Raw genomic sequence first — 18385 nt, 5'->3', positions numbered from 1 at the left:
CAGTAGCAATTAAGACACAAAGGCAAAGGAAGGAAATTAGTTACCTATCAGTATAGAGTTGTGGTTGTCCCTGGAAAATACATTTCCTTTAAAAAAATCTTATAATCTTAATTTTAATAATTCATAAATATTTTGTTCCACACATTGTGTCTTATAATGCTGAAGCCTTTATAGGTCTTAAAGAAGCAGAACTACCACTGTATAGTAAAATGCAATGTTTTGCTTGCGTTTTACCAAAACTATTTTACTGGTTATGTCAAGGGAAACTAGTACTGCACAGTTCAAATACATTACAATTTTTAAGCATGCTTACTTCCCAATTATCTTCAATTTTGGATAGGTTGAACCCTGGCAAAAATGTCAGGTAAATCAAACTAAGAAAACAGGCACTTTGAAGATCTCTAAGCTACTTTTATTAGAACAAGTAATAAAAGCTAGCTAATAATAATAATAATGGAATCCTGTTACCTTTTCCTCCCTCTTATCTGAGATCTTTTTGCTAATTATTTTCTTGGGCTCAAGTTCTGTTTATCTGATCGTTGCCTTGATCATTATCTTTCCTCTGTCCTTCAAGGCAATCCTTTTTATCCATTTTAAACCGTTATCTTTTCTAATGTTTCCTTGCCTTTTTCTATGGAGTTATTTTCCAGTAAGGATCGACTGAAGAAAAATATAACAGACAGTGTAAGGGGGGAAGCATGAGAAAAAGACTCAAAGCAACCCTGCCTTCATTACCTTAGATACACCTTTAATGGGAGAACTGCTCTGAGAGGCCTTTAAAGTTGATTGCAAATCTGATTGTCTCAAGAAATCAGAACCACTTGTCTTTCGCAAGTTACTTAAGACCCACCTATATCGCCAGGCATGGGGGAACTAAGACATCTCCCCCAGGCTTATTATATTTCATGTTTGATGTGTATGTGCTGTATGGTTTTTAATTGTTGAGGTTTTTATATTATATATTTATATAATATATATTTATATATTTATAAATATATATTTATATATTATATATTTTATTATTAGATTTGTTCCATTGTTATACTGTTTTTATTACTGTTGTGAGCCGCCCCGAGTCTTGAAATTGAATTGAATTGAATTTCTAGAAAGATATTCATTATCTTCATTACAGGAGCAGAATTTTAAAAACCCATCCATGCAATTTTCCCAATTAACCTATATCTAGCTTAATTAAAACTAATTCTCTGAGTCTCTTTCCTATGCTTCTTTCACTGGACTGAGGTATCACTTCAGCACTACCAACTTGATGTGACATGTATTTTTTTAAAAGCTTAACTGATAACAAAACTGGATGGTAATTGGAAAAAAAACTGAAGTAATCTTCTAATAAATTTAACCTGGACTGGTTGGAGCCAAGCAAATCATGATCAGAAGCTCATTGTAAGAGAAATTTTTATCATTTAAATCATAAAAATTATATACAGTGGTCCCTCGATTTTCGCGGGTTCGAATTTCGCGAAACGGCTATACCACGGTTTTTCAAAAATATTAATTAAAAAATACTTTGCTGTTTTTTTCCCTATACCACGGTTTTTCCCCGCCCGATGACGTCATACGTCATCGCCAAACTTTCGTCCGCCTTTAATAAATATTTTTTTAAATAAACTTTAATAAATAAACATGGTGAGTAATAATCTAAATGGTTGCTAAGGGAATGAGAAATTGCAGCTTAGGGGTTTAAAGTGTTAAGGGAAGGCTTGTGATACTGTTCATAGCCAAAAATAGTGTATTTACTTCCGCATCTCTACTTCACGGAAATTTGACTTTCGCGGGCGGTCTCGGAACGCATCCCCCGCAAAAATCAAGGGAACACTGTACATAATTCCAAACTGAATTAAAGCAGACGCACCTGTTACAGTTTTTGTTTTTATAGGGCTACTGGCATATTCAGAAGCCTGATTGGACTGATGCTTAATCAACGGTGTGCTCCCAACTGACACATCATCATCTTTTTTCCTTGTGACAGGTGTCCCGAGAGAGACAGGTGCAGCCTATCAGAATTTTTTAAAAAGGAGGGAAAAAGAAACACATGAGTAATTCAGAATTCAAAATCAGCATGTAGGAAATGTTTTTTCATGTTACAGAAAGTAGTTAACGTATTATTATTTTTATTAATAAATGGTTAATAAAATGGTTTAATTACAAAAACTAAAAAAATGCAAGCCAATCAATACAAGTTACAGTGCTAAGCACTAGACCAATGCAGTGCTGAATATATACATTTTAATATACAATTGTTTCATTTTTTAATTCTTGACAGTCACTTAAAAATAAAAAACAATAAAACTTAAGTCTTTTTTTTAAAAAAGCATTTGTGTTTTAGTTTCATACATACATTCACCATGGAGTGGTTTAATACGATTTTGAATTGGGTACCTTGGTCTTATATTCCAATTTAGCTCTTTCGTGTTACTTCTGGACGCTTTCTTTGTGAAGCTCCATAAGCACAGTCTATTTTCTTTTCCCAATGTAATCATTCAGACTATATTTTTCTTATTCCATAGTTTGTTTTACTTACAATAGTCCTCCACCACATCTAATTCTGAATATATATAATCTGTGAATGTCACTTCATAGGTGAAGTGCATGATTTATGATCATTAATTTTGTTGTTTTACTGATCAAGATTGTCCAATTTGGCTAGGATCCAATCAATTACTCCTGCAGTATATTTAATTATAGTGACTGCCCAAGCGTTTATTGTTTTAGCAATATTTACACAGTTTAGTTTAGTTTTTGTTTAAAAAAAATACTCAAATTGTTTGAGATAACTTAAACTATCTATGTTTTAACTTGGCTGTGCAATTAATCAGAAGCTTCCATTAATTCTAAATATTTGTATCCTTCTTCAGGTTCCTAGGGTCTAATGACATTTCCATTCATTAGGTACAACTCATTTTCTGCTATAATCTTACCTCCTTTCATTGCCCAATTGAACATTTATCCTGTCCAAATTTTGCTCTTGTATCTTTATTAAATTATATATTTAATATACAATATCTAACAGAGCCTCAATTTCAGATTCTAATTCAATATAGTTTTAGGTAATCTCTATTTTAAAAATGGTTTATTTGGGGAGCTCTCTTTGTGAATTGTTACTTACAATTGATTCTGTTCAGAATATTTGTAAGTTGAATCATTGCTTCTACAAAGAGCAATGATGACAATGTGTTACTTTGAAATAGACCTGGTTTTATTTCTCCCAAATTTCTCCCATCTTCTGTAAGGGTGGTTTCCAATGAAGCAAATTTCATCCAAAAATCTTTTAATATTTCCGTTTATTCCAAACATTTCCAAGTGTTTTTGAATCCAGCTATGAGAAATGATTTACAAGTCTTCGTATTTAGGCCATTAAAAAATCTTTTCAGCTTTTAATGATCTTTTTTTTTTCATTAAGTAGATGATCTTATGCCATGTGAACTTAGAAAGTTCCTTTTTGTTCTGTTGAAAAAATATGCTCTTTTTCCCCCCAAATTAGCACGTATTAGTCTTGCTATAATTCTAGAAGACAACTTTAATGTTGTGGTAACCCTATGTGTTATAGGGCCCATAGTTCTCGGTTTCCCATGTTTCTTCATAGTAGAAATATTCTTCCAAGATGTCATCCAATATTACTATATTATTATTACCATATCATTACTAATATTACTAAGCCGCCCTGAGTCCTCAGAGAGCGGCGGCACATAAATCCAATTAATAATAAATAAATATATAAATAAATAATAATATACTATTAACAGTATATTAATAAGAGTAGCATTTTATATTATTATTATTATATAAATAAAAAATGTAAAAGCACAACTGTTAGTTCTGTAGTGAAGCATTCATATGGTGCACCAGTTGCAACCCTATTTGAATCAGGAGGCTCTTTTCATGGTCACTTATGTCCTTATCACCTCACGGTTAGACTATTGCAACGTGCTCTACATGGGGCTACCCTTGAAAACATTCGGAAACTACAACTAGTCCAGAATGCAGCCATGTGAGCTATTGTGGGTGCACCAAGGTACAGCCACATCCCACCGCAAGCTGCAGTGGCTTCCAATCAATCTCTGGACACAATTCAAGGTGTTGGTTATTATGTTTTTAGTATTGGATTATTACTGTATGCTGTCTTATTATTGCTGTTAGCCGCCCCGAGTCTTCGGGGAGGGGCGGCATACAAATCCAATAAATACAATACATATAAAGCCTTACATGGGTTAGGGCCAGACCATCTTCGTGACTGCCTTTGACGCACAGCTCCCAGTGGCTAATAAGGGCCCAAGGAGTTGGTCTTCTCTGGGTTCTGTCGGCTAAGCAGTGTCAGTTAACGGGACTGCAGGGGAGAGCCTTCTCTGTGGCAGCAGTGGCTCTTTGGAACCAGCTACTTCCTGCGATCCGTACTGCTCCCACTCTACTGGAAAGCCTTAAAGACCTGACTCTGCCAGCAGGCCTGGGGCCATTGATGAAATAATGCATCTTTTATATCCGGCCCAAAAAAATATGCATTTTCTTATTAAGGTTTTTTAAATTGTCTTTTTAGATGTCCTTTCCTGTAAGCCGCCAAGAGTCCTCCAGGAGTTGGGCGGCATATAAATTAAATGAATGAATGAATGAATGAATGAATGAATGAATGAAATATGCATTCCTCCCTTCCTAAAATTCTAAGGTGTTGTAACCTATTAGGAAACTTTTTCAGTGTGCAGATTTTGTAAGTGGCGCCTAAGAGTTTTTGGTATAGCATCCAGTGTGCCAATAATCACTGGAGCTGCTATAACTGCCGTATTCCACGATCTTTCAATTTCAATTTTCAGATATTGATACTTTGAGCCAATTCTTTGTCTTCTATTGCACTACCCCCTAGTATTGCCACATCAATAATTTACATTTTATTGGTGTTGGGCACGTTTTCTTTTAAGTATTTTTTGTTTGTTGTTAATTTAGTAAATAAATAAATTTAAATTTATTTTTTTTTTAAATTACATTTTTTTCTTTTCAACCCCAGTTAAATCTGGTGGCATTATAAGCCAATACTTTATGAGTTTGTATTTGGAAATCCCAAAATATTTTAACATACTCATTCTCAACTTTTATTTTTCAATTCTATATTCCCGCAAAAATTGAGAGTATTACGTCGTTGTTTATAATCAGTTTGTGCAATCTTCTTGATCTTAATGTTGTACCATTTTTTTCTCCCTCTTTGAGACAAACTGTACTCTGAATCATTTGATGATTTTTCAATTATTATTATTATTATTTGAGGAATATCTGGATCACGGGCAGAAGGGGGATCTTTATCAACAAACATTAGAAACTGATAGCTCTGTCTTGTTATCTCTGCAAATAAACAAAATGCTACAGTAAATTAAATATAAAAATCCACTAAAATACAAATGCATCCTGTTTTTTTTAATTTCCTTCCTAAATGCAGAATCCTTCTGAAATGCAGAATCCAGACCCCAGATACTCCATCTGTTTGCAACCTAATCATTCATATTTGAGAAATGGGATTTTCATGATTCTGGAAGAGAAAGTGATCATGTTTCCAGAATCACAAAAGGAGAGGAAACTCAAGTCTCATTTTACATGGATATTCCTTCATGTAATGAATGGAAAGAGATTTTATGTCAAAAAGATTTCTGTCTAAAAAAGAAAGATGTAGTATAAATATAGAACACTATTCTTATTTTTAAGAACAATATTATCATGACGGAGACCAGATGGTTACAGTACATTAAATGTAGGTATACGATTTGTTTTTTCCTCCTTGTGAACAGTCCCATAATTGTATAGAATGCATAAAATGAAAGAGATTTTGATCAAACCTTTTAAATGCATTAGTACAGAAAACATAGAAAAGTATTACGGAATACATTTCCAACCACTATGAAAGAGCATTTATATTTCCAGAAGTCAATGTTATTTATGTGGTTGCAATCTGATCAGCTTTCAGAAACATTAACTAATGTAGTAAATATTAAATGTAACTACCCCTGCTCAACAAATGATATGCAGTTAAGGGCTCCCATTTTGCCATTACCCACTGAAAAACTTCACTTGTAATTCTTAATCTTTAATTTTAAATTATTTCAATCTAAAATCACTTAAAATGTTCAATTAGGTTTTAGTGAAAAACACACATTCATGTCACACAAGGCAAACATACTGTGAATCAATTTAGCAATTAGAAAATCATCACAGGATAATTCAAGATAAGATAACTCATTGATTGATTGATTGATTGATTGATTGATTGATTGATTGATTGATTAGATTTGTATGCCACCCCTCTCCGTAGAGCGGTTACTTGGACAACGGTTCTTAAATAAAGTAGTAATTTGGGAAAAATCCTGGGAATAATCAAGCAATTTGGTTGATAAAATGCTTTGGTAAAACAACAAAATCTCAATCTCTGTCTCTGTCTCTCTCTCTCCCCTCCTCCCTCCCTTTCTTCCTTCCTCCCTCCCTCCTTCACACATACTAGAATCATTTAAAATGTTCAATTATGTTTTAGCGAAAAACACACATTCATGTCACAGTAGCTTAACACAAGGCAAGTAATTTGGGAAAAATCCTGGGAATAATCAAGCAATTTGGTTGATAAAATGCTTTGGTAAAACAACAAAATCTCAATCTCTGTCTCTCTCTCCCCCCTCCCTCCCTCTCCCTCTCTCTTCCATCCATCCATCCATCTCTCTCTCTCTAAATGTAATAAATAACCGGTATATAATTTTTAAAGTTAAAGTGAATTGCATGCAAAATTAGACATATCAGATTAAAAAAACAAACACTAATATTTTTAGGCACTTTAGAGATAAAACAGTCTAGATAAATAAAGTATAGAAGGAGATATTTCTTTACCATCTTTCCTAATTTATTGTGTGGGTTGAAGTAACTTCAACATTATGTATAATCCTCTTAATTTCAATCAGTTTTTTTACAACTTTTATAGACTTATACAGTGGTACCTCTACTTAAGAACGCCTCTACTTAAGAACTTTTCTAGATAAGTACCGGGTGTTCAAGAAAAGCCTGAGATGGCCAGGATTAAAGGGGGAATGGCAGGAAACTGGCGGGCCTTCGTGCCGCTCTCAAATTTTCTGGGAAATTTTTCAAGACTCGGGTTCTTAAGTAGAAAATGGTTCTTAAGAAGAGGCAAAAAAAATCTTGAACACTCGGTTCTTATCTAGAAAAATTCTTAAGTAGAGGTGTTCTTAAGTAGAGGTAGCACAGTATATGCTGTTCCACACTGGGGGTGGTTAATGAACTAGAAAAAGTCTCTACTTCTTTAGTTCCTATTTTTTTCATTTTTGTTAACTTTTAAAATTTAAAGTTTTAATGATTGCAAAACTTGTAAAAATTTGCACTACTATTGCAATTAATCTTCTCATCGTTCCTATCACCCATGTTGCTTGTATCCTTACCATGTATATTAATATTGATTGTTTCCTGATTTCTTATTTGTACCCTATGACAATCAATAAGTGCTGTACTTCATGATTCTTGACAAATATATATTTACTTTTATGTGATATGAGAGAATATGCACCAAAGACAAATTCCTTATGTATCCAATCACACTTGGGCAAGAAAGATTTCTATTCTATTCTATTCTATCCCATCCCATCCCACTCCACTCCATCTATTATCATGATGTAAACCACCCAGCCATCTGATCATTTATTAATTTATATGAGCAGCATATAAATTAATTAATAAATATTTATCATATAAATAATACAAATATTATAGAGGATAAATATTATCCTCTATAATTCTGAACAATAACTTCTTTTAATAGCACCAGAAAAGATTCAGTTTCTCATTGCAATAACATGACTGAAGTAACATGTTCTTTGTTACCCAGCATTAATTACAGGATCTTAAATGATTCCATTTATGAAAGATTGATGAGAGATCATTTAAACAGCTTTCTCTAGAGAAATGCCTTCCACGTGATTCTTTGAAGAAAAAAGCATGGCTAAACTGTGAAAAAATATATAAAGAGTAACTACGTTATTATACTACTGTATGTAGATTAGAATTATATCTAACTGTAAGTTTCAGGACATTTTTTTTAAAAGGAAATAAATACCATATTTTACCACTACCCAATAAAGAAGGTCAGAAGACATTATGTAAATGTATGCAGGCATTCAAAAGTCTTGCCATGGGTTTTACATTGTTTTTCAGTGAATGTCAACATTGTTCACCATTCGAAATAAAAAGAAATGTTTAGACACATGCAGAAGCCAACTGCAAATATAAGAAAACATCCTCTTTTGCCCCTATAGCAGTAACCACATAGTCACAACAGGAACTATATAGGTCTTTACTCAAATAAGTAACAGCCGCCATAACCCACTCTGGATTTTCTGTGTCGCAAGAAAAGCACAAATGTAGTGCATTATGCTATGTTTTTAAAATGCATTTTAAACTCACATTACATTAAAAATGCATAGCCAGACCTCTCCTTCAGCATTTGAGCAGGAGAAAAGCACTGCTATCTTTAAGTTTACCAAATCTGTAAGAGTAAAGACATAGCTTAATAATATTACGGTATTGAAAACGTTAAATCTTCTTGATAAGGAAAATAGCTATAACAGTAAGTAGCCATTTTTAATTTATAAATGATCAAAAGTTCACCCCAAAATTATATATGCTGAAGATCTCTCCCCCAAAACCTTATAACAATATTTCTAGCAAATCTACCAAACATATACATGGAAAATTTAAAGTGTATGATACAGAAGGCAACTTTACTTTAAGCCCCTGGTTCCCAACATAGGGCCCACACCCCACAGGGGGGCAATTTGATTTTTAATGGGGCACATGGAATCTTTGCTTAAACCAAATTAATGGTCTTTTAGGTTTCCTTCACTGAGTAGTTCACTTTTTGAATAGTAAGAACTATATGTCACAGGGATGGGGGGGGGCAGCAGGATTTGAGAGATGATTAGGTGGGGCATGGCCAAAAAAAGGTTGGGAACCACTGCTTTAAGCAATACAAAAACTGATACTTTTATAACTGTTTTTAGGCAACTACGGTACCTATTTTACAATTTGTTCCATGGATTCTTTTTGGAACAACTTAAAGAAAATGTGATGTCATCACAATCATATTCTAAGAAATGTATCTAACATACCGTATTATTTTCCAAACTTTCAAAGTTAAGAGATAGCTTACTAAAAAAAAGTAAAGTCTAGTTATAGGCTTCTATCTTCAATCGTAGTTAACTTTCAATCAAAGACTATTATTCAAGTTTATTTATTTTATTTTTATTTATTTTATTTATTCGATTTTTATGCCGCCCTTCTCCTTAGACTCAGGGCGGCTTACAACATGTTAGCAATAGCACTTTTTAACAGAGCTAGGCTATTGCCCCCACAATCCGGGTCCTCATTTTACCCACCTTGGAAGGAGGGAAGCCTGAGTCAACCTTGAGCCGGTGATGAGATTTGAACCGCTGACCTTCAGATCTACAAGTCAGCTTCAGTGGCCTGCAGTACAGCACTCTACCTGCTGCGCCACCCCGGTTCAGTTTTGTCTACTTATAATCAGCAAGTCAGTTCCTTATTTTTTAATACTAATGAGGCTGACAAATATGATGCTAGAAGGAGAGTTGATCTTACCTGATATGCCTCTCCTCATAGGGTGGAACCAGCATTCAGAATGGGTTGTCTTCGTCCACTCAGAATGAGGACTGAATCTGTCTTTTTTTGCCAGGATCTGTCCTGCTAAGACCCAGCTTTGACCAATCCAAAGACTAGACTCGATGTAGAATCGCCTTCCATCCCCCCGAGGTTTTGAGTATCACAAAGAATAGAATAGAACCCCTGCCTTTGTTGTTCCAGGAGAACCTGCTGCATGCCTCGAATGTCCAGCAGCGGTTGTACTGCTTCATCCATGAGACCCTTTTTTTGAGAGAACTCTGGAGATCAAGCAACAGACAAAAACCCTCAGGAGAAGGAAACAATCTGTTTTGGTCTCTCTTTAGTGTTTCTCTTCTCTGTTGTCCCCCTTGCAGATGGGTTGTCAGAGTCCCAAGGATCCTGGTTCCTTATCAGGGGCCGCCACTCCCCTGATTTATCAAAAATCTTCTTCAGGGCTTTGTACTTGCACCTTTCTGCCTTTTCTACTCCCTTGGAAATAGGCGGAATGAGCTTGGAATGAGACTTGGATGACCGCTGCCCCAAGGCATAGAGTTGATCGTCATCTATAATCAGGGTGGTTAGTCTTTTTAAGAAGTTTGCCACCGGGTTTGTCATTTAAAGGGGCCTTGCCCACCATTTTGGGATGAATGTGCCAATTAGTTTCCAAAATGGCCACTGATGAACTCAGTTTCGGGCACCAACTTATGAACAGCCTAGTTCACCCAAGCAAGCTCAAAGGGAAATGGGCAGTAGATTTAAGCAGTCTTGGACCTTCTGAGCAAGCCCTGAGGGAACTGGGCAGCCGATCTTCTATAGCAATGGTTCTCAACCTGGGGGTTGGGACCCCATTGGGGGTCGAATGACTGTTTCACAGGGGTCACCTAAGACCATGGGAAAAGACAAATTTCCCATGGTGTTAGGAACTTAAAGCTTCTATTCTGGCGCTTCGGAACATATTTTTACCATCCGACCAATCAGGCGTTTACAGTGGGAGTGTCCCTCTGAGCTTCCTGTCAATCCGCTTGGGAGAATTGGCACTCAACTTATGGTTGGGGGTCACTACAACATGAAGAACTGTATTAAGGGGTCATGGCATTACAAAGGTTGAGAACCACTGTTCTATAGGCATGTGGCTTGAAAATGGCTGCCAGAAGACGTGCAAGACTCCCTGTTTGAGTTGGTTGAGAAAGCGGCTGCAGGGTAGAAAGTCTTCATGACCAGGAGGTCAGAAAGATAGACTTTGGTGATTAACAGGTGCAGCAATGTCACCCTGCTGCATCCTGGCACAAGAAATTGTAATGTCAAATTGGAGAAGATAGCCACTGCCACAATGTAAATGGAGCCAAACCCGCTTGTGAAGATGTCAAGGAAAGGCATTTTAGATTTCCATGGCAAACTGGACCAAAGTTGTTCGCGGTCAATCCCACAGAACACAGCCCAACACCCGCCAATACGGCCAGAGCCAAAGCTCCGCCTGTTCTTCGGGCTCTTTGGTAGTATTCAAGAAGCTCTGGCTCACTGTAGCAAAGTCTGTGCCCTTGCAATTGAGAAGTCCAGCATTCACGATGGGAGCAAACATTTGCCCCATCCATCCTGCTGAATGACCAAATCGAAGCTGGATCTTAGCAGGGTGGATCCTGGCAAAAAAAGACAGACTTGGTCCTGATTCTGAGAGGATGAGGACAACCAATCCTGAATGGCGATTCCACCCACGATGGAGAATATATAAATCTGCTAGTTACTTAATTACTTAATAGCTGAACCTTTTCATGAGTTCTGTATTTAGATTTATCGATTTTTTTCATTTTACAAATACTGTACAGTATATAATATCTTGATGCCAAAACTGAGATGATATTGGGAGGTTTCAGATAGTATACTTTCCCTCATGTCTACTTCTCTCATCTATACTGTTATGTTAATTGCATCAGCATTGAGATACAAAGATATAAAAATATAACTTAGAACGAACTCAAAAACACCAACTTTTAATAACTACTTTATTTATTTACAAAGCCTTACATTTGATTAATAGATAGTACACTAAACTTAATTAATCTAAGAAACCAAAGAAGGATATAATGTTTTCACTTGCTCTATATTTTACTGCATTATATTTCATCAAATTATAGAAGCAAGCTTTGACAGCTGGCTACAAGAATCTTTCTCTAAAGAATCAGACCCTATTGTTTTAGAAATAACTATATCCCAAGGATAGAGAATACTGTGATCCATTTTAGGCTGTAGTTTTCTAATCAAAGAATTAGAATATTTGTTGTTTTATTCACCTCTTCTTTAGGAATTCTTTTAATAGAAAATGTAATTATCTATCTATCTGAATATAGATGAGACAACAGTCTCATACTTTTCTGAAACTATGCTTTAAGAAAATACTGTGGCCATATCTATTCTCATATACACAGGAAGAAACCCGAATATTCCAGGACACACACACATACACACACATATACAAACATACATACATACATACATATACTGTATATAATTTACTTTATAATATATTGGTTGTTATACAAGCAATACAGCTAGTACACAAGTGTGTAAAATATAGCAGTTATTCTTCTGAGAAACATAATAAATCAAGAACACATACCGTAAACAAAAAGCACTTAATTCTCATTTCCAATATTTTAAGTAGACCAGTTTCTCTTCTCTTCTCTTGTTTCCATTGTGAAGGAAAATCAGAATTATTCTGTAGACCTCTCAATACTCTGACCTGAATCCCATTCCACCCAGCCATTCATTTTCTTACAGAACAGTAACCCATAGTGGAAAAGAGCTTCTAAAGTAGTTTTTGCTAAGAACAACAAACTTAAATTGAGACAAAAATTATTTGTGATAACCTTTTCTCCAAAACTATCAAAGCTATGCCTGAATAGCTGCTGATTCTTTTTTAATCCATGTTTACAGCTTATAGGCAATGTTTAGCTGAATGTTTCCAAACCTCTCCTTAAAAAAAATAGTATCTTATTTGAAATCTTGTATTAATTTAAGAATCAAGCAATGCTACTTGCAAAATAAATTGATTTATATGCCATCTTAAGAATCGAGGTGGCACAGTGGTTAAAGTGCAGCACTGTAGACTACTTCAGCTGACTGAAGTATAAATAAGCAATGAAATCATACTGAGAAACAATCAATATAAATCGTAAGAATACAGTGATCCCCCGAGTTTCGCGATCTCGATCTTTGCGAAACGCTATATTGCGATTTTTCCACCCGATGACGTCACTCCCTTCCTTTCTCATCTTTCTTTCTCTCTCTCTTTCTCTATCTTGCTTCTTCCTCTCTCACACTCTCTTCTCTTCCTCCCTCTCTCATCTCTTTCTTTCCTTCTCTCTCTTTCTCTATCTCTCCCCCTCTTGCTCTCGAGCGGCGGGCGGCACCCAGGGAAGGTTCCTTCGGCCGCCCACCAGTTGATCTGCTCGGCAGCGCAGTAGCAGCGAGGAGCCGAAGATGGGGTTTCCCCTTTGCGTGGGCAACGGGGAAACCCCATCTTCGGCTCCTCGCTGCTACTGCGCTTCCGAGCAGATCAGCTGGTGGGTGGCCGAAGGAACCTTCCCTGGGTCTTCAACTCCCAGAGCGGCGGACAAGCGGCAGCCGGACAAGTGGCGGACAAGCGGCGGCCGGACAAGAAAAGCGGCGGCAGGACAAGCGGAAAAGCGGCGGAAAAGCGGCGGCCGGAAAAGCGGCGGCCGGACAAGCGGACAAGCGGCGGACAAGCTGAAAAGCGGCGGACAAGCGGGCAGGCAGGCGGCTCCTCAGCTGCTGGGTCTTCCCAGGTGCGGAAGTAAAAACACCATCTGCGCATGCGCGGTCATGGAAAAAGGGGCGCGCATGCGCAGATGGTGTTTTTACTTCCGCACCACTACATCCCGAAAAATCGATTATCGCGAGGGGTCTTGGAACGGAACACTCGCGATAATCGGGGGATCACTGTACAAGCAACCAAGTTACAGTCATGCAGTCATAAGTGGGAGGAAATAGGTGACAGGAACGATGAGAAGATTAATAGTAATAGCAATGCTGACTTAGTGAATAGTTTTGACAGTGTTCAGGGAATTGTTTGTTTAGCAAAGTGATGGCGTTTTGAGGGAAAACTATTTTTGTGTTTAGTTGTTCTGGTGTGCAGTGCTCTATAGCATCGTTTTGAGATGAATGATACACTTGTTAAGTGAATCTGCAAATGTTGGAAGCAGGTTGGAAAAGTCACAAATCTTGTGATGGCAAATATCATAAATGTAAGTCAGTTGCCAGGGCCCTGAATTATGATCACATGATCATGTCACTGGTGCAACGGGCACAATTTCAAGGATGGGTTGTAAGATACTTTTTTCCGTGCCAGCATAACTTCAAGCCAGTGTTAAATAAATGGTCATACTTATGGCACAAATCAAATGCCTTTCTACATTCAGGGTGTCCAGAGGGAAACATTTTGAAATTCCCTGATATTTCCCTGACATTTCCCTGTAACTTGTGATCTAGTTAAGGCACGGTCGTAGATGACATCATACCAAATGGCTAAGCCATGGAGAAATATCGGTAACTGAGAAAGCAAGTTGTTGCCACAGTTATGCTCATGTTTGCTTGACTCTGCCAAGCAGCGCGATCCGTTGGGGTTTTTTTTAACATGATTTTCCCCTGACTTTTAAACATTTTAATAGAGTTTGGTTTTTCCCCTGATTTATTCAGTTTTTTTCACTAATTCCCTGACAATTCCTGATATTTCCCAAACAGCCAATAATTCCCTGATTTCCCTGTTTTTCAGGTTTGCTGGACACCCTATACCATACCTAAAAAAAATTTAAGTGATAATGTGAGCGTTTAATTTCTCCTGATTTATCTGATTTTTAATGTTTCAACAAACACTGTGCCTCCTCTTCATTCATTCATTCATTCATTCATTCATTCATTCATTTATTAGATTTGTATGCCGCCCCTCTCCGAAGACTCGTGTATTGCATGTTGCTTTGGGGCCATAAATAAATATGCAAAAATGTCCTACCTGCTGCATCAATCTGCTGCTCCGTTTCTGAGGTTGGTACATGAGCCAAGTGTATAAAACTGGATCGATATTAACTGTCAATCCTTGCATGCTGGCCAAAAGTACTGCTCCTATATAAGAACAAGTACGAAACAAAAGCAATGAGATTAACACAGCAATGCTGAAAACATTTGGAATATCTAATACAGTGGTACCTCTACTTAAGAACTTAATTCGTTCCTTGATCAGGTTCTTAAGTAGAAAAGTTTGTAAGTAGAAGAAATTTTTCCCATAGGAATCAATGTAAAAGCAAATAATGCGTGCAAACCCATTAGGAAAGAAATAAAAGCTCGGAATTTGGGTGGGAGGAGGTGGAGGAAGAAGAGGAGGACAGTTGCTGCCCAGAGCGAAGGGAGTGTTTCTTTTCTCTAGGCACTGGCAGAGGTTTATTCCCTCTCCAAGCACCCAGAGAAAGGGAAATACTTTATTCACTCTGGACTGCCAAAGCCTCCTTAAGCACCACCGAAAGGCTCCTCTGGCAGCCCAGAAAAGCCCGAGATGGCCGGGATTAAAGGGGGAATGGCATGAAATTGGCCGGGCTTCTTATCTAGAAAAGTTCTTAAGTAGAGACATTCTTAAGTAGAGGTACCACTCTATGTATGTTTAGAGGTCAAAACCAAACACAGCTATCACTTTTGAATGCAGCCTGGTTGCAAAGCACAGGAAACACTCAAGACAACCAGGCCTACGCAATATCCGAACTGATGGTTTACATTTTCAAAATGCATTAATGTATCTAGAAAAAGTGTTTCATAGTAATATAATAGGAATCTAGAGGGAAGGGGAGAGAAGGGAAGAGAATGCTATGCAAAGGTTTTACAAATGTGCAAGCTGTTTCTGTCAGGTAATATTCAAACATAATAAAGTAACAAATAGGATTAAGATCATCCTATTGTTTTTTCAGTGTTTGCTTCCCTGTATTTTTAATTGTTGCTTTTAAAGTTCCATGATGGAAAAACTGGCACGTTTTAATTTATTTTAAGTTTGCAAAAAAAAAGTATTTTTAACTTATTTTGCCTTTTTAAATTTTAATTTTTTATCTCAACCATTACCCTACTTTTAAAGTTTTTGCACATTTTGCAAGGATAAAATGGAAACAAAAACATCAAGAATAAGAATTATATAAATAGAAATTATTTAAATGTTTATTTCAGCACTTCTCAAAGCGGAAATGAAAAGCCTAGGTTTGGCACATCTCAACAGTGAAGACTACTCCAGAGACTACTTCAGAACACCAAAGTCACTTCATCGCTTTTATCCATGAGTTATATAAAGTTTCTTTACTTAGCAACCTATGTGTTTCAAAATCCAAACAAATCCAAGAGCTATCATCTCTGTAATGCTATACAGTGACCTGGAGAGCATCCAATCCTATGGAGACTTCTGCAATACCCTTTTATTGAACTAGATCTCTGCCAATCACATTGAGCAGCAGAACTCAGTTTGGTAGATTAAGGTACAATAGATAATTTCATTTTTATATTTCTGTAAGTTTTTTAGAATTATATCTTTTTCAGACAATTCTGAATTCTGTTGCTTGTATCCTAAGATTTTTATTAATATTGTTTCCTCATTGCTTATTTGAGCCCTATGACAATCATTAAGTGTTGTACCACATGATTCTTGCCAAATGTATCTTGTTTTATGTACGCTGAGAGCATAGGCACTAAGATAAATTCCTTGTGTGTCCAATCACACTTGGCCAATAAAATTCTATTCTATTCTCTATTCTTTTACCACTTGAAAGGGAGATCCCTTTTTGAAACCACAATAGGATACCAAATCAGAATAGAATAATTAAACTATAGAAAATTTCTATAGCAAATTTCTTTTACTTAATCCTAGCTTCCAAAATATATAGTGCTCAACAGAAGGGCCCTCAGAAATGTTCATGGAAATGTATATCAAAAGAGAAAAGAAAAAATATAAGTTCTAGATTTTAGTGACATACGTGTTTACATTTTCTACTGTTTTAATTGTTGTTTTGAGCAACAATATTAAGAATTTAGGATTTTTAAAAATGTAGATACGTGGTTTTGTGAACATCTCAATTCATAGTTTCACATTCTTTCCTATTGATATAATCCAGAAGAGGGGGTCATTAGTATTTACTAATCACATTCCCAAGCTTTCTAATCAAGAAATCAAATTTTCAACACAAAACATCTTTTAAAAGTTCTATGGTGGAAGAGAAAATGCAAACCAAATGACTACTCAAAGATTTTCCTTTCTCATGTAAGACTTTAAAACACCAAAACTCATCTGCCATACAACTTACAACTTGCTTGTTGATATTGAAGAAAAGGATGATACTTTTTTGGCATCATGTATTTTACAGTATTTGGATTTTAAGTGAGTTTATAAATTAGATGAACTCTAAAGACTCAAATAAATGATCACCTTAAATTTTATGATTTGGCAAATTCATAAATACTAAATATTGTGGGATTTCTGAATCCAAGCTGATGAAATCTTGGCTCATAACACACCTGACTGTGATTCAAAAGAAGAAAAAGTAGACCCAAGAGAAGATCAGAATTGGCCATAGTAGACCCCGTGGTTATCAGCACACTGATAACCACGGGGTCTAGTATGAAATCTTGGATGCCACTTAGAAAATCTGTACACTGTCAAAAATTTCCATTGTGAATTAGAAAAGGCAACACTACTAGGATTCGTACATTACAATATCTGAGGTTCTTGGAAAGAATTTGACACAGATGAAGGCCAAAATCAACGAAATAATTGGTAGTTCCACATTTCCCTGTTGCTGTTGTATGATGATGATGATGATGATGATGATGATGATATCATCATTAACAGATTTACTTCTCTGTAGTTCACATTCTGCAACAATACCTCTAATACTATTAAACAATAGCATCTATCTATCCCATGTTCTTGGGAAAGATTCAATATGAGGGCAAAAATGCCAAATCCAATCTAAACATCTGACTGACTGTGCAACCAACCATAATACCCATTGATTAAAAAATTAGCTCCTAGCAGGAAAATTAAAAGTTGACTAGTATTTAATTATATTTAATTATAGATAAGACATGTACAATAATGAACATGTCGGCCAATTTCTAGTACTAACCCAACCATGCAACATCCTATGAAGAATACAATATGTTTTTTACATGTTAGTATCAAAACAAAGCATCCTGGTATCTAACGTATTTACTATCAGACATTAAACTGAGAAAACATTCAATCTTGTCTCATTTTCCTTTTGACAATGAAAGGATGTTCTTTTAATTTGTTTATCACCAAAACTTATTCTATTGATATATTAAGTTATCAAAATATATTATGATCATTTGCAGCTATAGCTTTAGCTATACTATAACGGTGATAGCAAACCTTTTTTCCTTCATAGCGCATGTGTGTGTGCTATTGTGCATGCACAAATGACCACGCACATAATTCAATGCATGGGGACTGGGAAAATGCCCCCCCGCCCCCCCCAGAGGCCCTCTGGAGGCCTAAAAAGCCAATTTCCCAACTTCTGGTGGGCCTTGTAGGCCTGTTTTTCACCCTCCCTAGGCTCCAGAGGCAAAAATGGTCTCCACCATCCCCCCCCCCCCCCCCCCGAGACTCTCCGAAAGCTGAAAATCCCAGAGCTCCAAGAAAACCGAAAATCAACTGGCCGGCATT

At 36.4% G+C, this 18385-nt stretch overlaps 2 protein-coding genes across 7 annotated transcripts in view; one reads left to right on the top strand and one right to left on the bottom strand.

Moving 5' to 3' along the window:
* The window catches only part of VPS13B (vacuolar protein sorting 13 homolog B), a 454077-nt gene that overhangs the window by 305789 nt on the left and 129903 nt on the right, over positions 1-18385 (bottom strand). For all 6 annotated transcript variants that reach the window (XM_070748103.1, XM_070748104.1, XM_070748105.1 and 3 more), the window contains exons 20-21: positions 14687-14796; positions 1871-2012 (exon numbers count right to left, since the gene is read on the bottom strand). In XM_070748103.1, coding sequence (XP_070604204.1) covers positions 1871-2012; positions 14687-14796 — 252 coding nt within the window. The remainder of the gene's footprint in view (positions 1-1870; positions 2013-14686; positions 14797-18385) is intronic.
* Positions 1-18385, top strand: part of COX6C (cytochrome c oxidase subunit 6C) — a 336477-nt gene that overhangs the window by 317432 nt on the left and 660 nt on the right. The window lies entirely within an intron of this gene.

Source organism: Erythrolamprus reginae, chromosome 3 (genome assembly GCF_031021105.1).
Source record: "Erythrolamprus reginae isolate rEryReg1 chromosome 3, rEryReg1.hap1, whole genome shotgun sequence".
Classification (NCBI taxonomy): Eukaryota; Metazoa; Chordata; class Lepidosauria; order Squamata; family Dipsadidae; genus Erythrolamprus; species Erythrolamprus reginae.
This window is presented reverse-complemented; position numbering and strand designations above follow the sequence as displayed.